The 17,519-nt window shown below is 43.6% G+C and overlaps 1 protein-coding gene across 18 annotated transcripts in view; it reads right to left on the bottom strand.

The window, feature by feature from the left end:
• Add1 (adducin 1) overlaps positions 1-17,519 on the bottom strand; it is a 64,809-nt gene that overhangs the window by 5,964 nt on the left and 41,326 nt on the right. For 4 of the 18 annotated variants that reach the window (XM_055623767.1, XM_055623757.1, XM_055623768.1 and 1 more), the window contains exons 7-13: positions 16,005-16,148; positions 15,815-15,913; positions 15,085-15,261; positions 10,399-10,650; positions 7,777-7,878; positions 7,078-7,167; positions 1,568-1,724 (exon numbers count right to left, since the gene is read on the bottom strand). In XM_055623767.1, coding sequence (XP_055479742.1) covers positions 1,568-1,724; positions 7,078-7,167; positions 7,777-7,878; positions 10,399-10,650; positions 15,085-15,261; positions 15,815-15,913; positions 16,005-16,148 — 1,021 coding nt within the window. Of the gene's footprint in view, positions 1-1,567; positions 1,725-6,285; positions 6,379-7,077; positions 7,168-7,776; positions 7,879-9,750; positions 9,796-10,305; positions 10,651-15,084; positions 15,262-15,814; positions 15,914-16,004; positions 16,149-17,519 lie in introns of all 18 variants that reach the window. The other 14 variants (XM_055623750.1, XM_055623758.1, XM_055623759.1 and 11 more) reach the window with 6 other exon arrangements.

The raw sequence follows: 17,519 nt of genomic DNA, 5'->3' as shown, positions 1-17,519 counted from the left end.
CAGTACAAAGAACTAAGCTGCAGCTCAGCTCATGGCTCTGAGGACAGTGGTGTGAATGTTCATGGGCACGGCATCTCGGCCCCAGGGCCCTCCTAGTTCCAGCCAATGGTTCCCAGTGTATGGTGAGCAGGGAACTCAGGGAGAGGGTAATGTGGCCCTGCATCAAAGCTGTCCTACAGCCTATAGGCCTGCTTCTGTTAGTCCTCAACCGTTAGGACCTGATTTTCAAAGGTTGGAGGTTTAGAGGTACTTGTCCTGTCAAATTCTGACATTCATCTCTGTTTCCATTTGTTATAAAACTATCATAACTTTTGACAGAATCATGACCAATGTTGTCAAAAGGTGATCAAGAGGGGGGAAAAGCCATGGCGGCAGCAGCACTATTCTTGACATGGTCTGAAACATGCCAGAACAGTCAGCATACTAACTCATGCCCCATGATTACCCCTGCACAAGGGCATTCCCAACCTTGTAATTCATAGCCTTAGGAGCACAGGAAATGGTTATGGAAAAGAGGACTATGCTAGAAGCCCCAAGCTATGAGAATCATTGTAATAAGGATTTTCATTTGCAAACAGACCACAGTCCAACCAAGAACCTCAATGCTCAAAACTGAAAAATCACAGACCTGGCCCAACCCCAGATTTTGCCATGTGCACCCTTGTTCCCATAAAGCTACTCTTCCCAGCTGCAGGCCGCCTGCTCCCGCCACTGGGGACCAGCCCATCTCCCAGGAACTTTAAGGATGCATGTATAGCATTTGGAATGTTGCCTGCCCCTGCACTGATTAGTCATGACCAGGGAGCATCAAAGAATCAATGAATCATGAGGCCTCTTCTCAGGGAAACTTTGGCAGAAATACTGCATGAATAAAAAGTAGGTATCTCTTAAACATAATATACTCAAGCTGTCTTTTCTAATAACTAATTCAACTAATGATGTCAAGTGGACAGAAATCCCAAATGACCGGCCTTGCACATAACCCAAGTGAAGGAACAGTCTGAGTGCTGAGTCTTCTAACCTATTTTTCACTGAAGCTTCTGGAAGAACAGAGCAGAATCCCTAGCTCACCCTCCTCTGGGAAGATTCCCTCTACACTTTTTTATGATGGCACACATATGCCTGGGATCCATCACTGCAGAGCGTCCTTTATATAAGTCCTTAACAAGCACCATTCCCAGTGGTTTTTGTTGTGTGTTTGTTTGTTTGTTTGTTTGTTTGTATGTTGGTTTGAGACAGGGTTTCTCTGTATAGCCTTGGCTGTCCTGGACTTTGTAGACCAGGCTAGCCTTGAACTCACAGAGCTCCAACTGCCTCTGTCTCCCAGAGTGCTGGGATTACAGGCCTGTGCCACCACACCCGGCTACCATTCCCAATGTTTAACCTTAATTTCTTTCCTTCCAGTCCGAAAGACTACAGTAGGACTATGAGGACATACTGCTCAGGTCTTAACCAAACAAGATCTGGGCTTCATGCACAAGACTTTTCTCACACAGCGAAGCTTCTAGACACTTTTTCCTACTTTCTGGAGCAACCCTACATCCAGATATCAGGAGCACTCACTCACCTTCAGAGCCCTTCTGCTTCCGCTCCACCTCTCGACGGTATTCCTCTAGTTCTCGGTCTGTGAGTGTGTTGAAGGGGTTGGGGCCTGTGGTGCTCACGATTACATGGGGCTGGTATTCCTTCTCAATGATGGCTTTGGAAGCCGTTACCAGCTCTCCCTGTGGACCAAAGAGACTTGGTATTCAAGACCATGGCCTGGTGGAACCTCCCTCCTCCCAGGAACACAGCAGGCAGCAGGGAGATAGGGGCTTTTCAGGAGCACACAGACATAAGTCTGTACCACTTGATGGGACCTCCCTCCTCCTGAGCAGACAGCAGTAGGGGGTGGAGAGGTCTTTACCAGGAGCACATAGACATTTCAGGACCACGCTTGCCAAGACCCATGGCCAAGGGAGACTTCAAAAGCAAAGGCACTGAGTGAGGTGCAGAGTCAGGAGCACATACACCCTGGAGGAGCAGCCTCCTCTGCCCCTGCAGACAGGAATGGCAGAGGACTATGCCTAGGTACTGCTTTCTAAGCAATCCAATTCCATGTGACCTCAGAAAATATTCATTCTACAACAATCAGGGCAAAGTGTGTAAAGATTGGCAAATGTACTTTTATTGTGTTTTATTTGGAGACAGGGTCTCACTATTAGCTCCAGCTGTCCAGGAGCTCATTCTGTAGACCAGGCTGGCCTCAAACTCACAAACTACCTTTGCTGGAATTAAAGGTCTGCACCACTACACCTGGCCTGAGATTTGCTTAAGCTGTTAAGGCTTAACACGTTTTCTGCCCTTCTGACTGGTTTACAACCAATTCCTGAACTTATCCCACAGCATTCAGAGGTAACAAAAGATTCCCAAACAGCAAGTTTGCCTGATGAATCTGGAAACTGAAAATGTGTAACACAAAAAAGCAAGCAAAGCTCCAGGGCAGCTTTTGACTACTGCCAAAGATGACAGACTGCAGAGGGCCTACTGGCGCAGTGAGCCACAGTGCAGCCTGCCCCGCCCCACACCAGGGGAGGAAAGGGGCCCTCAAATGCTTGAGAACACCATCCAGAAGACACAAACATGCACATGATTAAATGAAAGCTTATGAAACAAGAAATCCCAAATCATTCAGATGTTACAGGGATAGGCCTGGAGCCTCCGATCACACACTAACAAGGGATGAACACCAGAAGGAATCAGTGTCTCAGCAGTACTGGCTCCTAGAGACAGTCAACCCACACCAGCAACTTCTCTTCAGGCACTTGGAGAAGCTGGTGTATCTGGGTTGAATAGGGACAAAGTATTTAGAGTACTCCATGTATAACCTCTGACACAGATGCCCTAGGAGAGGAGGGCAAGCATAGTAAATAGGGAGCTTTGCTGAAATGCCCTGAGACTCATGACGAAGGGACCCTCTCTTGAGTCTGGCCTAATGAGACTGGTATTTCATTTATGAGTAGCTCAGGCACTGAAAGACAGAAGGGATTTTGAATTCTGTCCCTTTCTAATGCTGGTTAAAAGAAGCCCCTTCCTGTCCAAAGGCCATACTCAGCCTTAACATCCACAAAAGCATCCTATTAGCAAAATCCTCCAAAAGCAACAACATGGCAGTATGCTGACCACCATCACTCACAACAAAATGAGAGGGGTATCAGGCCTGAGAAATAAACCCAAGTTTGTGTAATCAGATGATAGTAGGCATCCTACCAGTCACTGAGACAGCAGAGCCTCTACTTCAAGTTTTGATGTCCTAGGAGACAAGCAAACTCCCCATGCCAGATCAGCTGGCCCTCAAGAAGCACACAGCAGACCCTCCGTGCTGATAAGACCAAATGTAAAAACATGTCAGGCAGCCTCTGACTGAGCCTTGCCTACAATGCAGAGACCTTGGTGAGTAGAACAGCCAAGACTAAGAAGGCAAGACCATGAAAGATTGATATTGCCTCACTCCTGGTTGCCCAACAGGAACTCCACCCAAAACAGGGACCCAGAAACTATTTCTGTACTTGACTGAGGCCTATGACTGAAACAAAGACCATAAGGTATGCACACCTGGGTTAGTGACCAGCCCTCTCAGAACAGCAAGTTTTCATCTGTAAGGACTGACTTCAGTTTTTTAGGCTCTTCAGCTCACTCACCCAATTCTATTCCCAGAAGTGCCTCCTCTTTTCTTAACAAACTATTCCTATTCCATCTTAACTTAAAAAGCATGACTTTCTCCCTTTCCCCTCCTTCCAACTGTCAAGATTTTCACCTAATGTGTATTTTTTAAGCTCTTAATAAAATTCTCTATGAGCTAGAGAGAGACAGAGACACCCAGATCTGGCTTTATAGTGCTGGGACATGAACATGCTAGGTGCTTATCACACAGTCAGAGTCCAAAAGTCAGGCTTACTTTCTTGGCATTTCTGCCACACAGTGTGATGAGTACAGGCCAGTTCAAGTACCTGTAAACACAGGAAGGCTCACAACACACAGGCTGGGAAGATGTCAACACAGCCCTTTAAATCCTTGTCTCTAACACTTAATGCACATGAAATAAAATCCAGAAGGTGGCCCAGATTTTTTTACAGGCTCCATACCAGGCTGTGTAAGACTCAAGCAGATAAGGCTCTGGTATCTCCTCCGCCTGGGGAAAGCAATACCAGCACTGGATGAGCATCCATCAGCAAAGGAAAAGTCCAAGGCTAAGTAAATTTTTCCAGAAAGGCCACAAGTTCTCAAGTCTCAAAACTCGGTTTCTTAGGTCCTCAAAAGAGATGCAAGTCTCCCTGTGCCTGCCTCACTCGGAGGAAGTACCTAGGACAAACGCCTTTTTGAATTCTGAGCCAAACAACCCCTCTTTTCTTTCTTTCTCTCTTTCTCTTTCTTTCTTTCTTTCTTTCTTTCTTTCTTTCTCTCTCTCTCTCTCTCTCTCTCTCTCTTTCTTTCTTTTCTTCTTTGTTTTGTTTTTTAAGACAGGGTTTCTCTGAGTAGCCTTGGCTGTCCTGGACTTGCTCTGTAGACCAGGCTAGCCTTGAACTCACAGAGATAGCCCTGCCTCTGCCCCCCCCCCCCAAGTGCTGGGATCACAGGCGTGGGCCAGCAACACTTCCCTTCTTAACTTGCTTTTCTCTGGGATTTTGTTGCAGCAACAAAAAAGTAACTAATGTAAGGAGCTAGCCCAATAGCTCACATACCAACTGTGAAGCTGAATGGAAGTCTATTGCCTGTCATATGAGGCACTTGAGATGTCTTCTATCCGCATCTCAAGATGCTCCCCCCCAAAAAAAAAAAAAAACAACAACAACAACAACAAAAAAAAAAGATGCTCCCAACCCAAAGTTAGTTAGCTGGGGTCGGCCTGCAATATGCTCTGAGTACACAGAGGAATCTGTTCAGACTGTAAGGACATACCCTCAAAGCACCCAGGTGACCTGCCCACGTCTGAATAGGGCCAAGAGCAGGAAATAAAGCTGTCATTGGATGAAGAGCCGGCCCAAAATGCATCTCTGGTACAGTAGGCTACCCTGATGCTTTCCAAATAGCCCCAACAAGTCAAAACCTATTAAATGCACAAGACCCAAAAGACAGAACAGCGACTGTGACTATGCTGCAGCCCACAAGGCTGGAAGATGAGACCATAAACTGGCATATGAGGCTTGCAGACCACAACACCTCACACACAGCAGATAAAGACTGCTATTAACTGAGAGATCATGACGTATGGCCCAAAGTACCAATAAGAAAGGCAAGCTAATGGGTAAACAGCATCCCCTGCCATTCAAGAGGTAGGTAGGAATAAATATAAAAATGGGAAGACAAGACTCATTTAATACGTAAGTGTGAAAATATGCAAAATAATGTTATCAGGAGAGATTCCAGGCAAAAACTTAGGACCTCAGTATGTATCTAATTCTACCTGGTAATCAGAATACCTTTAAAACAATACTTGAATTTCACAGCAAGTGTAAAGAGTGAGGAGAACCTTAAAATACCCAACTTCAAGCTGTGAATCATGCATTAGTCACTTTTTACCTTATGTTTTTGTTTCTTATCTATCTATCTATCTATCTATCTATCTATCTATCTATCTATCTATTTTAAAAAGGGCCTCATATGAGGCCCAGGCAGCTTTTGAACTCTTTCACTCCAGTCCTGGGTTACCGGCTGTGCCAGTATGTCTTACTCCTTTGCTTGCTGAGACAAATCTCCCTCCCTATACAGTCCAAGTTGGCCTCAAACCCTCAATCATCATACCTCAGCCTCCCAAGTGTTAGATCAGGTTTTATTTAAAGTTAAAAATAAATGTATCTTATTTACAAGGGTTGACACAGACAGCCATGTTTTATTTCTCATACTTCTGAAAGGAAATCAATCTTTCCCTGGCCTCCAACTACTACAGTCAAAGCTGAACAAGTGAGGGAAGGTCACAGCAAAAGCAGCCACTGCCAACAGAGCCCTGATGAACCCATTTGCAACTGATAAGCACTAAGTTCACATTCAAAAATTCAGAAATACACCACGCAGCTCCAGTGAGCCACTCCAAATAAAAACTTAGAATACTGAAAATTGTTTTAAAAAAAAAAAAAAAAAAAGACAATGGGCAGAGTATACCTTCTATACAATCTCACAGAGGACTTAAAGGTCCATGTAAAACTACTTTATTAGCTAAGACAATGCCTTAGAGGGAAGCTGGTTGGGGGAGGGAAGGGAGAAGAGTGCCGCGGACCAATAGGTAGGTAAGGACAAGGCAGTGAGTACCTTTCTAAAAGAGACAGATTTAGCGGGACTAAAGGTCTGCTCTGTAAACTCGAGCCCTTCGATAGTTTCCGTACAGTCAGAGAGGGGTGCGTCCTGCAACAGTAAACTGAGTCATCAGAGCACACCAGGCCCAGCCTTAAAAAATATCAACCAAGACCACAGGATGAAGCCAGCTAAGAGCATGCAGCAGGGGCAGCTGTCAACGGTATGGGCGATGACAGTGGTACGTGCAGACACTGGACATGAAACCAGGACCACAGCTGGCCAAACTAAAAAAATGCAACAACAATCATCTATTCCTGCAGTCAGACTGAAAGCATCAGATGGCATCTTGACTTTCAGAGATAACTACTTACAAAATCAGCATCAATGTGCCACTCTATGTAAGTCATTTTACAGAAATGCATGTAAATGCGGATGGACCACATTTACAAGCACCCACCCACTCTGCATCCCAAGCAGCACTTTGTTGCAGACATGAGTATATACTAAAACAAAGGTCCAGAGCCAGCCCTCTCCTAGCAGTTATACAGCACCCAGAGGACACCAGGAAACCCAGTTCCAAAGCAGTGGCATATGAGCCCCTTGAGTATGCATGCACTGTAAGGAGCAGGGCTAGAAGGGTGGACACACCCTCAACATGCTTATACTTGGTCTAGAGCTCAAGTAAAGTGTCTAGATTATCATGAAGGGTTCTAACAAAGACACCCGCTGGCCTAGAACACTCACCTCATAACATCACTCTGGTCTCAGTCACCACCCACTAGTGTCAGAGACACTGTGTTCTCTTACCTGAACCAGGCTTCTGTCCATCACTACACCACACAAAACCTGGGACTGAGGTCCTGCCGTCTTAATGTCCTGTAAGTTCTGCTCTCGAATCTAAGGACAGGAAGAACAAAGGCACATGAGCAGTACAGAGAAGAGAAGTTGTGACTTCCAATCTTGTTGCTTACACACTTAGTCCCTGGCCATGTGACCACCGCACTTCTGTCTAGGCCCGAGACGGTAGGATGACCAGGGCACACCTACTTTAGGGTACTGGCCTAACCGCACAGAGGGATGATGAACTACACCCATGAAAGGAAAGGATTACTCTTAACTGTTCACACCCTCCAGATGGCTCTGCAAGGAACAGATCCTTCACTTAGTAAGTTAGTGCAAAATCTTTGCTACTCATTCACCTTTTAGTGATCTTTTCTGTGAATGCTGATGGATCTCACGGTCTAACACACCAAACATCATTCACCAGCCTCTGAATGACCCCTGAAAGGCGGGGCAGCTGTCTGTTCCTATTAAGATGAGGCTGTGCAGTTTCCATACTTCAGAACTGCTACTGAGCAAGTTTCAGTTTAAGAAACAGTAGGACCTCAAACTATGAGCAGAATAAACAATGTTTAAAAGGTAACTCTGCTAGAAGCAAGTAGACCGCATATGGCACACCGCCCAACTCTACAGCACACCCCCCCAAACACAGACAGCAATACACACCTTGTTCCTCATCTCCTGGACCTCTTTTGGGTTAGTGTTCAATGGAACAAACAGGTTAGGGACAGCAGAGGTGGAAGTTCTATGTCCATCCTCTTTAGTCCACTGTAATATCAAGAATAGGTGAAAAGTCAGGATTATGACAACAGTAAATGACACCACAGCATCCTTTTGTACAAATGATCTAATGTCTGATCATGCACTGAACATCCCAGGACAGAACCAATGACCACATTTCCTGAGTCACCCAGTAAAGTTGCCATAGGAGTGTGATGTGGCCATTAAAAAAAAGTAGCAAGTAATGGGTCTCAAAGTTGTGACTGACAGAAAAGGGCCATGAAGAAAGCTCACTCAAAATCTGGAACACAAAGGCTGACTACACAGCTGAGCCTCATAACCTGTGGACCTGCCAGAGGAGGCCCCTCAGAGACCATTGGTTCACCGCCCTGAGAGTCACCCAACACCAAAGCCAACTGGAAGCGTGGGATGACAATCATGAGAAGCAATGTGATGCTCCTACCCCAGGGGTAGGCAAAGTCTGCACTGTGAGGCAAGAGTGGGCATCACCAAAGTTTTGCATTAAAATAAATGACAGCATCAGAACGTACTGAACACAATTCCAACCCCAAAAAAGTACTGTATTAGCATCAATACAGTAGATACCTAGCAGAAGAGTTTGGTGATGTCAAATATTTTATATAACTTAATACTTTTAAGTGTTACAAAATATCCCAAACAAACTTAAAGCGCTTCATGAGTCCTCAAGGCTGTTTTAAATATCAGTGCACATTGTCTACATGCTGCACCTTTTATTCACTATTCTTATTTTTGGCTCTTCAATAAAATATGAGATTTTTTTTTTTTTTTAGCCAAATTCTAATACCTAAACATGAATGGGCACTGAACAGTAAAACAAGCCATCTTGCAAGTGTTATGCCTTTCAGAATATTTTTTGAGAGGCAACAAAAAAGCCATAAACCATAAGAGTTTAAAGGAAGCAACAAAACTGTCAAATGCTTAGCCACTGCGAAAAAGTGTGGAATGGGCGTGGAGCCGTGGGTACTCACTGATGCTTATCTTCTGAGACAAAAATAACTCCAGCTTTTTATTAAAAATAATTTTAGTAAAAACATTAAAACAGTCACTCAAAAGCTTGAACACACTTGAAAATAACAATTATAAATTAAAATATACCAACCTGGGCACACTGCACAGAACTTGTATTACTCCAGAACAGTAAGAAACACAGACATATGCTGACCAGGCCCTTTGAGGCACACATCGAATAAGCGCCTCAAGAAACTTGCCTTTTCAAGCTAAGTTCCAGTGCTCACAGCTTCTGCTGCAAGGGCACACTGCAAAGACTCCGGGCAATGCAGAGCGCTCACAGCATCGGCAGACAGGGTTCTGTCTGTAAGGTACACTCCCTTTCCAAGTAAACCAAATAAAGAAAGGGAGGGTAGGGCGACAGGAGAGTCACACACCAAAGCCCTGAGGCTAGCTACAGCCATGCAGGGTCCCTGCCCACATGCTGAAGCTACTCAGAAGCATGGAGGCTTCTCACCACACCAGAACCACCTAGAGAAGAGAAAACCTTTTTTTTTTCTTTTTTTTTAAGTATTTAAAGTGAAAGCACTTTTACAAGGAGACTGCTTTCCTGTCTGCTTGTCCCTGCCTGAGCTTGTCATGCATGGACAGAGCATCCCTTCCTGAGGGACTATGGTATTGGGTATTTGCTACATTATCAGCTCAGTATCTTGGCTGGCCTATACAAAATTATAGACCATCCTCAGAATAATGTTCCAGAGACGCATCCAGCATCCCTCAGGGCAAATGAGAACCCTAAGCAGCAATCGTAAAACCAGCACCCCTAGCCGAGTCTTGTCGCTGGTGCCTGTAGATGGCCTGCGCTGCACACTTGGGTCATGCCACACCCAGCAGGAGTCAAAAGACTCACCACCATGGCCGTCTACTCACATGCAACAGTCCATGCAGAGAGCAGCTGGCATAAGCATTCGGAGGCTGTGGGAGAGAGGGCAGGCAACAATGCTGAAAGAGGACAAGGGTCAGTGAAAAACTGGCCAGTTAAGTCATAAGAAAAAAACTGCGTAAGAAGATACTAGAGACAAAGAGGTTTTGAGAACAGGACAAACGCACCCAAGTTTGCAACACTGAAGAATAAGGTTAATGCCGTAAGTAACTTTTCAATAATAAAGTGTAAGGTTCCTCAGACAGAAAATGAGCTAAAGGACAGCTCCTGCTTTTAGGTTAATGTAAGTTTTGCAACGTGTGGAGTTGGGTTAGCTTCTTCAGTAATTCAAGAGGTACACTGTATCTTAAGCAGTTTCAAGCAGATAGTATTAGCTGGGATTTCAGGTAAAATATAAAGTAAATTTTGGCTCAAAAGGAAGCAAATCACACAGGCAATGCTCATTAATAAAGTCAGGAAGGAAAGTTCCCAAAGCCTCCGAAGCCCCAGCTGCCCAACTTGCTCTACATCATCTAACTATGAACAGTAAGGTAGGCACAGACCAAGCAGTTGGTAATACAGCTTGGCACGCAGACACCGGACGAGAGAGACTGCAGCAAGGGTTTCACGTGATCGTGTGTAATGTTCGTCCACACCTTAGTCTTCGACTTGGGACTGCTTCCGTTCTGCCCCTCCTCAGAAGCTTCATCACCTCGGCCAGAGTTCAGCCATCTTGTCTTCTCTCGCTGCTGCTTCTGAAAACTGTGTCTGAGAGGTGAGCAAGTGCCCGAATCGCCATCACTGGCAAAGGAGTGGCCTGTGACACTGGCAGGGATTTCCACATCACTGTACTTTTTAGATCTCTCTCTCAGAGCCGGGTATCGATAAGGGTAGCCAGTTCTATAACCCTAGGATCCAAACAGAAGGAAAAGCAGTCAATATTCCACATCTCAAAACAAGGCTTCACTTTGGCTATATGTTAAGAGACCCATGTCATAAAAAAAAAAAAAAAAAAAAAAAGTGGTATCTAAAGTTGTTGGCTTCCACCAGCACGTGCACACACCCCCCAAAGAATCTCAAGAACTGGTTCTCAGGTGTTTGAGCACATTTGAACTCAGCCTTCGACTTGAGCCTATAGTCATCTGCCATGCTTTAAAAGACATGCAGCTAATCCACACTTCTGCTAAACTGTTTGCTAACTAACTCCCTCAGAGACAGTTGCTGACTGCCTCATCTTGCCCATCCAATACTTAGCACCAATATTTGAGACAAACAGATTGCACAGGAGACCCTAGGTCCCATGTCTTATAACTCCCTCTCCTTTTGGCATAGGTGAACTTCCAAGCCTGCTTCTAGGCCTTGACATTCACTGGTGGTGACAGGCATGGATTACACAAAAACCATCGTGCCTATTTTGTGGGTCTCCCTCCACATTTCTGAAAAAGCAAGGTACCATGAATACCACAGCTCTAAAGACACATTCTCTGGAACTGGGTTGTCCCCAAGCTGAGCTTTCTGATGAGAACTCTGACTGCAGCCTTCAGAGTTCAGTGGTGTCTGGACTGCTGACCCGTGGAAATAATGAATTGCTGTTTCAAATCATTAAGCTGAAACTATTTTGCTATGTAACATAGAGAATGAGCCATCAAGATGGCTCAGCAGATAAATGTGCTTGCTAAGGAACCTGACAATCTGAGTTCAATCCCTGAAACCCATGTGGTAGGTGAAAAATGACTTCTGCAAGTTCTTTGAATTCCACATGTACCCTCCCCCTAAGAAGTTATTTTAAAAAGCACAGAGATAACATTATGTGAGACAAATGTTTACTAAATTATCTAATGGTATCAGACTCACATGAGTCCCTCACTGAAGTTCATCTTGCAAGACACATGAGACTACGCAGACCACATTCATCCATTCAGAGGCTGCACCATGTGACAAGAGGTACTCTGGACAAAACCCCAAAATCGGCTGGGAAGAGAGAACCTCAACTGAAGAATAGCCACAGACTGACCCATGGCCATTTCTGCGACATTTCATAATTGTTACCTTATACAGGAGGGCCCAGGCAGCTGTGGGGGGTGCCATTTCTAGGTACCTAGGCTTGGATTGTGAAGAAAGGTAGCTAAGCAAGCCAGAGGATATAAGCCAGTAAGCAGCATTCCTCCATAGATTTTACTTTAGTCTTGAGTTGCTGTCCTGTTCTGACTTTCCACAATAAATTGTACAGGGTGAAATAAATCCTTTCCTTCCCTAGTTATTTTGGTCAGTGTTTTGTCATAACAACAGAAAGCAAACGACAACAGAAATTGGTACCAGAAGAATGGGTTGTTATGTACCTTTACCATGTTGTTTTGAGGAGGACTATGTAGGTTTTTGGAGCTTTGGGTTGGAAAAGCCATTGATTGACTGCTTAGAGCTTTAGTGGGTTATTCTGTGGCAGCTTGAAAGATAAGAATGTTGAGAAAAATACAGAAAATGGAGATGGAGCTTGTGAAGCGTCATAGATGACATATCTGAATTAAGACTGTGATTGCTGGTAAGTTGGCGCTGAAGAATTAGCTGTGATTAACAGGACACAAGTACCACATGAACTATGGATGCTAATCAACTGCAGTTGAATAATTAGCTGTGATTAACAAGAAACCAGCATTATTGAGGTGAAATCTTCTGGAAATATTTCTTCACAGTAAGCAAATAGAGTATGTGGTCCAACAGAGCCAATGCGACATTTCAAGCTGGCAGCCAAACTTAGCAATGTATTAAGAGTCACCAACAAGGTCATAGTTTTGAAGATTTAAGTTGAAAGGTTTAAGTTGAAGGGGTCATGGAGAGTAACTGAGGCTCGGCACTGCATAGCAGGGTCAGTATCCCTGCCTTAAGGCCAAGAGAGGCCACTGGTTAAGGTGCGGGCTCAGGTGTAGTGGAGACCTGAGGACCATGAGTCATCTGCCAAGGTGTGTGGTATGAAGTGGGGCCAGTCTAAGCCTACACAAGGCAAGCTGTGTATGCTAAGAATGGTAGAGCAGGAAAAATGGGGAGCCCAGAAGATTATGAGTGATTCCCAGATGTCAGCCATGGAGCTACTTACTGTATTTTGGTTTGGCTCTAACTGTGCCCTTGGTCTTCCTTCTTAGAATAAGAAAGTATATAGCTCATTTTGGATTTTACAGAAACCACAGTTAAGAGCTTAGCTTTTTAATGGTCGAAAACTTAAAAGAAATCGTAGCCATCAGGAAAATGTAAATGAAAACTACTTTGAGATTTCATCTTAGACCTTCAGAATGGCTAAGATCAACAAAACAAGCTACAGTTCAGCTCATGCTAGCAAAGATGTGGAATAAGAGGAACACATACATTACTGGTGGGAGTGCAAACTAGTACAGTCACTATGGAAACCAGTGTGGTGGTTCCCAGAAGATGGGACTCGATCCAACTCAAGATCTAGCTATACATTAACTCTTGGGCATACACCCAAAGGATGCTTCATCCTACTATAGACACCTGTTCAAACATACTCATTGCTTCTCTCTTCATAATGGCCAGAATTTGTAAACAACCTAGAGGTCCCTCAACAAAAGAATAGATAAAGAAAATGTGGTACATTTACACAACATCATTAGTACTCAGCTATTTAAAAAAAAAAAAATGGTATCATAACATATGCAGGCGAATGGATGGACCTAAAAAAAATTCCATCAGGCAGTGGTGGTACACGCCTTTAGTCCCAGCCTGTGAGAGTAGTCAGAAGCAGGTGAATCTATGACTTACAGGCCAGCCTAATCTACAGAGTAAGTTCCAGGACAGGCAAGACTACACAGAGAAACCCAGGCTCAAAAAAAAAAAAAAAACAAGGGGGAGGAGGGAGGAAGAAACTGCAAAGCCATGTCTTATAATACGTTTTCAGTCTCAGGACAATCTTCTATCTGTACCTGAGAAAGTGAATATTTAACAGACATAGTAAACTGTTTCTTGAAAACTCAGAAGTAGATATCAAAGGACTATTCACAGCACATTCCATCTACCTATGCCATGTTTCCTACTGTGTCCCAGCCTCCATGCTGTCGCCTCGCAGCTTACCCTGTGACAATTCTGTCTATTCTCTGGAATCCTTCCTGAGGGTACCTTTTTCCCTTTTGAAACAGGGCCTGTCTATGTACCCCTGACTATCACAGAACTCAGTATGTTGACCAGGCCACACACACAGGCCAGATCCTGCCATCTGTTTTTATCAATGTGCAGTCTCACCCTCCCTGTTGTGGAAGAAGCCCTACAGTCTGAACACCTATACACCATGCTGGGCTCTGTGATCTTTAAGCAGCACAGGGTCCACCACAAGTAGACAGGCAACAAATATCTAAGGAACTGTGTAATTTGGCAATGAAACTGACTAGTAAACTAAAAATAAAATCCTTGATAGCTTTAGAAAGTCTCTCTGTAGTTTGCTTACAAGATGGCAGGTACTGACTGACTGGTCATTGCTAGTCACCCAGCAGCCAACAGCATTCTTAGTTCCCACTAGGTCCAAAGACAAAATTATACTTAAAAATAGACCATGGGGCAGGAGACATTGCTCAGTGGTTAAGAGCACTTACAGCTCTTGCAGAATGCAAGTTTAGCTCCCAGCATCCAAAGTGGGAGGGTCGCAACTGCATAACTCCAGATCCACGGCATCCAGCACCTCTTTTGGAATAGACACTGCACTCACACACACAAACACACACACATACATATATAATTTAAAATAAAATCTTTAAAAAAAGAAAAAAAAACAACTTGGAATGTGGCTCAGTTAAAAGAATAACTTCCTGACCTGTAGAAAGGCCTGAGTTCTAGCCCCAGCACTGCATGAAACCAAGCATGGTGTTACACACCCTTGAATCCCAGCACTTGGAAGGTAGAGACAGGATCAGAAGTTCCCAGTCATCCACAGCTACACAGTAAATTTGAGGAGAGCCTGGCTTCATGAGACTTTGTCTCAATCAATTAATGAATAAATAAATAAATAAATAAGTTTATTTATTTCTTTAAAAGAATTTTATGTTCATATTTTATTATGATTTAACCTAGTAACTAAAAACTGGTAACTAGGGGCAGGGAGGAGGTGAGGGAGGGAGGGTAGGATTGGGAGGGAATGAGGGAGGAGGCTACGGCTGGGATCCAAAGTAAATAACCTGTGAATAATATAAAAAATAAAAAAATAAACAAAAAAACTGGTAACTAAAGACTTTTTAGTATGACAACATTCAAATACAGGTGAAGACAGCCATTTCAATTGCTGTAAAAGCAGCAGCTGAACTTTAGAACAATAAGCTGTTGTCAGGTGGGAGCAGCATTCTCACCAGATTATCAAGCATCCGCATAAGAGCTTCAAATTCTTGCTCCCCAATCTGCCACTTCGGAGGTGACCCAGTGCCTTCCCCTGCTGGGGTCCCTGGAGAACGGGATTTGGCTTTGTACTTCCCAGGATCCAGCAGAACTAAGTTGTCTGGTCCCCCAGCACTTGCCAGAGTTCGAACCTTTTCAAAAACAAGCAAATATTATGACTTGGTTCCATATGAAGATCAGAGAACCAGATATAAACACAAAGAAATGCCATAGAACACAGCTCTCCACAGAAAGCAATGAAACATTTGGGGCAGATGGGTTATAAAGCCATTTTCAGAAATTTCTCATTACAATGACAAAATATGGACACAGGTAAGAAAATGGGAACTTTTCCTCATTCCCCGACAGGTGTCAGCAATGAATGGTGGGGACAGCAGGGGCAGGTGGCAGAGAAGAGCAGTAAGAGGAACACAGAAGCTGAGAATCAAAAGACTCTACGTTTCTGCTCCAGCTTTTTCAAAAAGGATTGTGAGGGGAGGTCAAATGCAGTGATACATAGGATCACATCAATACTCTGTAGGTGATGAGTGCATGCATGCGTCTGAAAAATAAAAATCTCAGCAATCTTTGTTAAATTCCAAATCACGAGCTCATCACAGCTAAAGGATGCTCAAAGCTTCATTCTTGCAAGACATGAACCCCACAAACATCCAAATAAACCATAAGCTAAATGCAACGGCCTACCTGGATCTCACAAGCAACCACCAGGTTATGGATGTAATAGAAGGCCTCCTCCACACTCTCTCCAACCGACACAAGCCCGTGATTCCGGAGAATGAGAACCTAAGGGAAAGTGAGGGAGCTCTGTGGAACAAGGCACCAAGCCTGGCCATTCTGGACTCTACAAACTCAAATATCACAAGATGTTACTCACCTTGCTTTTAGGGCCCAGATTTTTCTGTATCAGAATTTTTTCCTCTTCATCAACCAGAATGCCATGATAGTCATGATAAGCAACATCTCCAAGGGAAAGTGCCTCCGGGGAGATAGGCAAGAGCCCACATTTCATTGCGGAGACCTAGACACCAAGTGGTCACCATGACAAAGAAAAGGCGCAGTTAAACAGCAACTCAAGGCACACAGATGCTTTCCACAGAAATAAGATGACAGTGATGTATGTTTAATTTCATTCTCTTGTTGGAAATAAATGAACCCATAAACTTGGATATAAACTTCACATCCAGGATTCCTGACAGTAGCTGGGAGAACTTGGGAAAAAAAGAACAACTGGGATTTTCCAGAGATTACAAATGCTATGCCAGCCAGTCCTTACTAACAGAGTGAGTCATGGGTTAGTGAAAGGAACACACAATAGGCCTTCTGAGGGGTTGTGTCTCAAAGGGAAAAGTTCCAAGTGCTACAAGATTTTGTTCACATTTAGATAAGAGAAAAACATCTAAAAATTAGATAAAACTTAATTTATAACAAATGGACAATTACATAATTATAATTTCTCTATATTTATCTAAATAAATATAGTAAGTAGAGTGTTCTTGTTTTGACTTGGTTTGGTTTTTTAATTAATTAATTTATTTTTTTTGAGATGAATGCTCTATCTGCATGTACACCTGCATGCCAGAGGAGGGTATCAGATCCCTCTTCTGATACCACCATGTGGATGCTGGAATTGAACTCAGGACCTATGGAAAAGCAGATAGTGCTCTTAACCACTGAACCATCTCTCCAGCCTGGTTTGAGGTTTATTTTTGAAAATGGATCTCACTATGTAGGTCACTATGTAAACCAGGCTGGCCTAAAACTCACAAAGATCTGTCTGCCTCTGCCTCCTAAGAGCTGAGAATAAAGGTGTGTGCCACCATGACCAACAATATAATAAAGTTTTAAATTTCACTTGAAAACTTAAAGTTTCAAAGTAAAGTTGAGTCTGAAAAAAAGAATTCTAAGTAGCCAAGCACAGTAGGCTGGGCCTGTCATCCCAGCTATTCGCAGACTGGGATAAAATTATCTCAAATTCAAAAAGCAGCCTGGGCTACAGGGTAAAACTCTCACTCAAAACAGAAAGTAAGAAAATTAAGGAATACTCAGTGTACAGCACATGCCTAGCGTGCATAAGGCCTGGGCTTCAATCTTCAGTACTATAAACAAACAAACAAACAAACATTCACCCAGCTTTTATGCTTCCTAAAATTCCCCCAAATTTGTCACAGAATAAGCTAATTTTTAACATTTATTTAAGCCGAGATGGGGGTAAAAGACTTTAATCCTAGCATTCTGGAAGCAGAGGCAGGTAAATCTCTGTGAGTTCAGGGCCATCCTGTTCTATAAAGAAGGTTTTACAACAGTCAGGGCTACACAGTGGAACCTTGCCTCAAAAAAGAGTAAGATAGATAGATAGATAGATAGATAGATAGATAGATAGATAGATAGA

This window comes from Psammomys obesus, unplaced genomic scaffold (genome assembly GCF_907164565.1).
Source record: "Psammomys obesus unplaced genomic scaffold, mPsaObe1.curated_primary_1811, whole genome shotgun sequence".
In the NCBI taxonomy this organism is placed as follows: domain Eukaryota; kingdom Metazoa; phylum Chordata; class Mammalia; order Rodentia; family Muridae; genus Psammomys; species Psammomys obesus.
Note: the sequence above shows the minus strand (reverse complement) of the source record. Positions and strands in the feature narration are given on the sequence as shown.